The sequence below is a fragment of the Colobus angolensis genome, unplaced genomic scaffold (assembly GCF_000951035.1).
Source record: "Colobus angolensis palliatus isolate OR3802 unplaced genomic scaffold, Cang.pa_1.0 Scaffold225, whole genome shotgun sequence".
In the NCBI taxonomy this organism is placed as follows: Eukaryota; Metazoa; Chordata; class Mammalia; order Primates; family Cercopithecidae; genus Colobus; species Colobus angolensis.
Window position 1 is genome coordinate 6,134,704 of NW_012115433.1, and position 8,364 is coordinate 6,143,067.

Consider the following 8,364-nt stretch of genomic DNA (forward strand, 5'->3'; position numbering starts at 1 on the left):
TACAACTTACTACGTCTTACATTTCTAGAAGAATGCCTAAAACATAGTAAACATATGTTAACTATTATTATTTGTTTTAAATTATTTTGAACACTATAGAGAAGAATTTTTAAGTATGGTCAGCATAAGAAAAATTCCACATTCTATTTTAAGAGGCCCTTGTTGTCTTGTATATACTTTCATCAGTAATTAAATATACTACTTATGCTGAAAATTTATCACCAATTAGCTTTAAATACCTACTAGGTTGATAATCGTTTAAAATTACCCACCTGCCAAGTATAATCCTTTATAATTTCTGTAGGCATTGGAATTACAAGGAGATTCTGAAGAATAAACGCAGCCTGAAAATGTAAAAAAGAAAAAAAGGTCAATACTGCCATCTTGTTGTCATCTCTGAAATAACCAATATATTGTAATGTCATAGCAAAAGACATATCACATGCTGAGAGGCCATTATGAGAATTGTCAAACTGTATTTCTTGTTAGGTGATGACCTTGTTAGGTAATGAACTAACAGTATATGAAATTATTTCATCAGCAAATATATTTTTTCCTATTTCAGAATTCAGCTTTATTAAAAAATGATTTGTATAACATAAATTCCGGTAGCATTTAAGAAATATAATTTTAGGTTTCTATTATCCCCTTTCAGATTACACACACACACCCCCTCTCCCTTACTTTCTCCCTTCTCTCATACAGACTCCTTCCAATAAAAACCTGCTAACTAGAAATACAAACCACAAATATCCAAATTGACTGACTAGGTCCTGAAGATGATCAAATTAAATAATCATACGAATAGGAGCCTTGGTTGTCCACTTAATGAAAGATGATATAAGCAAAATGGGAGAATGACAGGATTAATAGGAGGATTCTAAGAAACTGACATTTCCAACCATGGTAACTCGAAATGAGAGAAAAGCTTTAAAGTTGATAAATCAAGAAGCAGCCATAGATATAAGCATTACTACTTAAAAACATGAGGGCAAATAGCAAAAAAACTAGCCTTTTGAACTTGGAACTGGGGACTGGCTAACGGTGTGGACCCAGGAGCTACTGTTTTTTCCATAAACCTCCAAGTACAATTTGATTATTGTTTTAAAACCATTTACATGAATCATTACTTTAATAAAAGCAGCAATAAAACAAACCACAAGCTATTTAGAAAGAATTAAAACAGGGTTTATTTTTCCCTCTCATGTTATATGATACATACTACAAAGAGAGTTATTTTGACAGCCTCTTATCTATACTAAAGCTTCATAAATATTAGAGACCCATAAATGCTGAGATAATATAAAAGTAATTTTTCCTGTGAAATACTTTTCAATGCATAACAAAAAAGTTCACATTAAAATGTAGTATATTCGGATTGTATCTCATCGGAAGGAAGGACTCCAGGTTTTCCTCTGCATGAATACCTTTTAAACCCTGTGCTGTCATTTTGTTTGGGTTTTCACAGGCAGAAGAGGTCACAGTCAGCAGTCAGTCCACCAAGTTGAACAGTAGTCAAGCATTGCTTATGGAGGCTATCCCAAAGAATTTCTAAGGAAAAAATGAGAAAAGACAGACATACCTCCCGGCGCACCATACTACATTCTGACTGGTCCAGAAGAATGTTCACCACAGTTCCCCAGAGCCCACCAGAAATATTCTGACAACTGTTTGCTAAGGCCACACAGCCAGTTTCAAGGGTGGTCAGTGCTGATCCTAACCCCAGCGAAGTGAATCTCACCTGTTCAAATTAAAGAGAAAGTAGTTGAATCAAACAAGCCCTTTACCTAACATGAATTCTTAGTTTTTCTGGTACATAAGTATCATACTTTAAAAAAATATGCCATTGGTTTTATGATCCTAAATTATAAAAGACATCTATAGAAGACAGTGTCCTCCATTCCATGATTCAAGAAATAATATAGGAAAAATTAAATATAAGCAAATTTCAAAGCAAAGTAAAACTGAGTATAAGAAGATGCATAAAAATTACAGTCTGCAAGCCTTTTTCTAGGGAAAGCATAGGGCACTTACCTTTTATGAACACAATTTCAATGTATTCCTCATTCTAAAAAAGCGATTCTTTGTTCTACCTTTCTTAATTTTTTAGTGTTTCTTCCACATAAATGATTTTAACTTTCTTAAAACTTCTAAACGAAGAGGAAAATACCATTTTACAAGGCATTTCATATTTTCCTCAAAAGTTATTTCAAGAGAAAAATGTTTCCAAGTAAGATTGATGTGGTATAATATGCTTGCTGTAGAACCACTGCTGTTCAAGCCACACGTTTTGGTAAATTTCTGAATTCTAACCCAAAAATTTAGTTTCAATGACAGCTATAGAGTTTTAAAAAAAATGCAGTCTCATAAAATAGTCAAGTAGTAAGTTCAAGTTCAATGTGACTAAAAAATGTATTTCAAATATTTCTATAAATAAGGTTTTATTATAATAGCATACTTTGAAAAAAGTAAACAACTGGCTAAAACTGGAAATAATACAAAATTTTGTATTGTAATGCAAATGCAATTTTTTGCATTTAATTTAATTTCATTACATGACATTTAAATTTGCATGTCTACAATTTCCAGATCCTTTTCAACTGTTTCAAAATGGCTAAGCCTCTCTAATAATTTTCCATTCTTCTAAAGGTAATAGATACTATAACCTTTTCTCTTTTATATTTTTAACCTATACTCGAACAAATTTGATTGAAAATGAGGGTGCTGTGCACTGAACTGTGTCTCCTCAAAACTCGTATGTTGAAGCCCTAATCCCCAAACTGTATTTGGAGAGACAGCTATTAGGTGATTATAGTTTAATGAGATTATAAGGGTGGGACCCTATTGCACTAGGAATGGTGGCCTCAGGAAGGAGAGAAATCTTTTTCCATGTGCATGCTCCAAGGAGAGGTCATGTGAGCACACAGTGAGAAGGTAGCCCTTTGTAATCCAGGAAAAGTGCCCTCACCAGAAACCAACCATGTTGACACTCTGATCTTGGACTTGTAGCCTCCAGAAGCATAAGAAATATATTTCCGTTTTTAGGCCACCCAGACAATGGTATTTTGTAATGGAAGCCTGAGCACACTAATACAGATTTTTGTACCAAGGAGTGGGGATGCTGCTGAAACAAATGCCTAAACACATGAAAGTGACTTTGGCACTGGGTAATGGGTTAGAGACTAGAAGAGTTTTGAGGTGGATGCCAGAAACGTAGACATGGTTAATTCTCATGAGATCTCAGACAAAAATGAGGACAGTGTTATTTAAAAAAAGGTTATTTGAGGAAAGGCAATCCTTGTTATAAAGTAACAAGAAAACTGGTTGAGCTGTGGTCATGTTCCAATGTTTTGTGGAAGGCAGAACTTGTGAGCAATGAAATTGGATATTTAACTGAGATTTCTAAGCAAAGTGTTGAAAAAGTGGCTTGGTTCCTCCTGATTGCTTATAGCAAAATGCAAAAAGAGAGAGATGAATTAAAGAAGGAATTAAGAATGGGTAAGCAAAAAGAAACAAGAACAAGATTTGAAAAATTCTCAGCCGACCCGTGCAAAAACATGAGAGAGCTTGTTCTAAAGAGAACATGGAGGATGTGGCTGAATAACCATTTAAGAAAGAGATCACGGGTGCAATTCACGGACTTAATCAGACATCTCAGCAGAAGCCAGGAATAGAGATGGGATTATATCAGCAAAGACACTGCCAATTTGAACTAAAGAGGACAGAGAAAGATGCACAGAATGAAGGAAAGCTGTCGGACTTCCCGGATTCTGTAAGCAAATATGTGCTACAGTGGTCCCTCCCTTATCCATGGGGAATACATTCCAAGACCCCCAGGGGATGACTGAAACCACAGATAGTACTGAGTCCTATAACTACTATGTTTTATCCTGCACATACATATCTATGGTAAAGTTTACAAATTAGGCACAGTAAGAGATTAGCAACAATAACTAAAAATAAATTAGAACAATTACAATAATATGCTATAATAAAAAATAGATGAATGTGGTCTCTCTCTCAAAATATCTTATTGTATTGCACTCAGCCTTCTTGTAATGATGTGAGATGATAAAATGCTTACATAAAGAGATGAAGTGAGGTGAATAATGCAGGCATTGTGAGGGAGTGTTTGGCTACTCCTGATCTTCAGGCTGCTTTTGGAAAATGAAACCTCTGATAAGGGAGGACTACTGTATTCTTCAGTGAAAAGTAAGAATGACCTAAAAAATGATTCAGAGAACACCAGGCTGCCAATCCCACCACAGGACTAGGGGGTGGCTTTTCCTCCTTAGTTTCAAAGATCTCTCTGATTTCGGTGGGCCAGGATGATGACCCTGTCCAGTGCTTCCGGGGACATGGCTGCCCGTGAAGACAGCTTTATGGGTGGGGCTCTTCAAGAGAGCCAAAGGGATGGAGTCATCTCATAGAGCCATCTAGATGCTGTCACTCTGGTGGGCCTGTAAGGCACAGCATCCAGCCAAAGAACACTATCCCTGAGGATTAACATCTAATGGAATTTGCTTTGTTAGGCTTTGGACTTGCTTGGGACCCATTACTTCTTCCTTTTTTCCTATTTCTCTCTGCAATGGGAATGTCTATCCTACTATTATCTTTTGGAAGCACATAACTTGTATGGGTTCACAGGTTCACATCTGGAGAAGAATTCTGTCTCAGGAAGGTTTATATCTGGAGACTCACCCCAATGTGGTTTAGATGACATTTAGATGAGATTTTGGACTTTAGACTTTACAGTTGATTTTGGAATAAGTTAAGACTTTTGAGGTTGTTGAGGGAGAATAAAAGCATTTTGCATGGAACAAGAACCCAAAGTTCAGGGGCCCAGGGGTAGAAAACTATGAACTGAACTGCATCCCTCCAAAACTCGTATGTTGAAGCCTTTATGCTCAAGGGACTACATTTGAAGATAGGGCTTCTAGGAGATAATTAAGGTTTAATGAGGTCATAAGGGAGTGGTCCTATCTCAATCAGACAGGTAACCTTATAATAAAAAAAAAGACAAATCTGTCTCTCCACCACCCCTCCCTCCCATGCTCCACATGCATGGAGCAGGGAAAGGCCACATGAATACACAGCAAGAAGGTAGCCATCTACAAGCCAGAAGGAGAGCCCTCACCAGAACTTGACTATGCCGGCACCCTGATCTTGGACTTTCAGCTTCTAAAACTTCTATGAGAAAAGAAGTTTCTGTTGTCTAAGCCACCCCATCTGTGGTATTTTGTTATGGCAGCCTAAGCTAAAACAGGGCTTAAATAAAACATAAGGTAGAGTCACTACAATAATACCATAATATAAACATGTATATGTATGTATGTTTTGTGTCATTTTTTTTTTGAGATGGAGTCTTGCTCTGTCACCCAGACTGGAGTGCAGTGGTGTGATCTCGGCTCACTGCAAGCTCCGCCTCCCGAGTTTACTCCATTCTCCTCCTGCAGCCTCCCAAATAGCTAGGACTACAGGTGCCTGCCGCCATGCCCAGCTAATTTTTTTGTATTTTTAGTAGAGATGGGGTTTCACCGTGTTAGCCAGGATGGTCTCGATCTCCTGACCTCATGATCTGCCCACCTCAGCCTCCCAAAGTGCTAGGATTACAGGTGTGAGACACCGCGCCCGGCCCCATGTCATTTGTTTTTTAATCTGAACACAATACACTTGATTCTCCTTCACACTCACCTCTGGGTCCCGATCAACCCATAATGGAATCAACCAAGCCAATCCTTGTTGAGTAGGAATGTGTTCTTCACTATGACTACCCAAAGGCAAGAACCAAAGTGACATCCACTCCTAGAGGGAAAAAAGGGAAACAGAAATACTCTAGGTAAGTTTCTAAAAATAAAACGCAGGAAGGTTAAAACAATTATGAATTTTTAATGAAAACAACATAAAAATGTATTTTAGACTTGGTTTTAATCCATTATTCAGCCAAAACAAGGCAAACAAAAAAAAATCTGAGTTTCTCCTTAAAAAGTTAAACATAACAATTTTTTGAAGCTATTTTTCCCATGATTTAGACAAACTGTAGTTTTCCAGTGAATGCAGATTTTAATCAATTTCAAATAAAATTCAGATTTGCTAATATACAACTTCTAAGAAATATGCTACTCAAAAATCATTCTTGTTTCCTAAAAAGAAAAGTCAAAAGAGACATTTTCATGTAGCAAGTTTATACGCTTGAAATGTGTTGGACACAGCACATTCCCTTTCAAGCAACTGTTCAGAAGACAGACAGCTTTAATGTGCTCACCGAGCTCCCAGCCTGGGCCATCATCTCATGGGATAAGTGAAGCAAGCAAAGAATTGTGCTCTTTGTAACACCTTTTCCCATGAACGACATAGCATTTCCTCCACGTTCCACATAAAAAGAAGTAATGACCTGAAAAACAAATGAAAACAATTTCATGGTGGCTTTATTCTTAATGGTATGTAAAGATAAATAAATATATAACTGTCTACTGACTCATATGAACTGAATCCTTACCTTATAAAGTTGTAATATTTTTAGTTTATATACTTAAAAATGAATAAGATGGCAAATTTTATGTTATGGGTATTTTGCCAGTGTTAAAAGACAATATTCTTCAGCCTGCATAACATAGCAAGACCCAAGTCTCTACTTTAAAAAAAAAAAAATTAGCCAGGCATGGCAGTGGACACCTGTAGTCCCAGCTACTGCAGAAGCTGAGGAGGGAGGATCACTTGAGCGCGGGAGTTGGAGCTTGCAGTACGCTATGATTGCACCACTGCACTCAGCCTAAGTTACAGAGTGAGATCCTGTAATTTTTCAAAACAAAAACAAAAATGCTTAGTTTCAATATTTTTCCTTTTAAAGTCTGTAAAAAAAAAGATGTGTAGTGCCCTCTTAGTACACAGTTACAACTCAGAATATGCTTATAATATTTTTTAAAATGTTATAGCATCCTTTTAAAGAGTTTACAAATAATTTGTGCTCATTTTCAAGGGGAATGTTTCCAGCTTTTGCCCAGTCAGTATGACATTGGCTGTGGGTTTGTCATAAATGGCTCTTATTATTTTGAGATATGTTCCATCAATACCTAGTTTATTGAGAATTTTTAGCATGAAGGGATGTCGAATTTTATTGAAGGCCTTTTCTGCATCTATTGAGATAATCATGTGGTTTTTGTCATTGATTCTGTTTATATGATGGATCACATTTATTGATTTGTGTATGTTGAACAGGCCTTGCATCCCAGGGATGAAGCCAACTTGATCATGGTGGATAAGCTTTTTGATGTGCTGCTGGATTTGGTTTGCCAGTCTTTTATTGAGGATTTTGCATTGATGTTCATCACTGATACCGGTCTAAAAATTTCTTTTTTGTTTTTGTGCCTATGCCAGGTTTTGGTATCAGAATGATGTTGGCCTCATAAAATGAGTTAGGGAGGATTGTCTCTTTTCTACTGTTTGGAATAGTTTCAGAAGGAATGGTATCAGCTCCACTTTGTACCTCTGGTAGAATTCGGCTATGAATCTCTCTGGTCCAGTGAATCCCTCTGGTCCTTTTTTTGGTAGGTAGGCTATTAATTACTGCCTCAATTTCAGAACTTGTTATTGGTCTATTCAGGGATTCAACTCCTTCCTGGTTTAGTCTTGGGAGGGTGTATGTGTCCAGGAACTTATCCATTTCTTCTAGATTTTCTAGTTTATTTGCATAGAGGTGTTTATAGCATTCTCTGATGGTAGTTTGTATTTCTGTGGGATCACTGCTGACCTCCCCTTTATCACTTTTTATTGCGTCTATTTGATTCTTCTCTCTCCTTTATTATTCAGGCTAGCGGTCTATTTTGTTTATCTTTTCCAAAAAACCAGCTCCTGGATTCATTATTTTTGAAGGGTTTTTCGTGTCTATATTGCCTTCAGTTCTGCTCTGATCTTAAGTTATTTCTTGTCTTCTGCTAGCTTTTGAATTTGTTTACTGTTGCTTCTCTAGTTCTTTTAATTGTGATGTTAGGGTGTCGATTTTAGATTTCTGCTGTGGCCATTTCATGGCATAAATTTCCCTCTAAACACAGCTTTAGCTGTGTCCCAGGGATTCTGGTATGCTGTGTCTTTGTTCTCTTTGGTTTCAAAGAACTTATTTATTTCTGCCTTAATTTCATTATTTACCCAGTAGTCATTCAGAAGCAGGTTGCTCAGTTTCCATGTAGTTGTGCACTTTGGAATGAGTTTCTCAATTCTGAGTTCTAATTTGATTGCACTGTAGTCTGAGGGGCTATTTGTTATGATTTCCACTCTTTTGCCTTTGCTGAGGAGTGTTTTACTTCCAATTATGTGGCCAATTTTAGAATAAGTGTGATGTGGTGCTGAGAAGAATGTATATTCTAT

General features: G+C 36.8%; 1 protein-coding gene across 1 annotated transcript in view; it reads right to left on the bottom strand.

The window, feature by feature from the left end:
* RTTN (rotatin) overlaps window positions 1–8,364 on the bottom strand; it is a 202,104-nt gene that overhangs the window by 81,163 nt on the left and 112,577 nt on the right. Inside the window, exons 30-33 of the mRNA XM_011944090.1 lie at window positions 6,266–6,394; window positions 5,695–5,805; window positions 1,583–1,741; window positions 273–344 (exon numbers count right to left, since the gene is read on the bottom strand). Of these exons, the coding sequence (XP_011799480.1) occupies window positions 273–344; window positions 1,583–1,741; window positions 5,695–5,805; window positions 6,266–6,394 (471 nt within the window). The remainder of the gene's footprint in view (window positions 1–272; window positions 345–1,582; window positions 1,742–5,694; window positions 5,806–6,265; window positions 6,395–8,364) is intronic.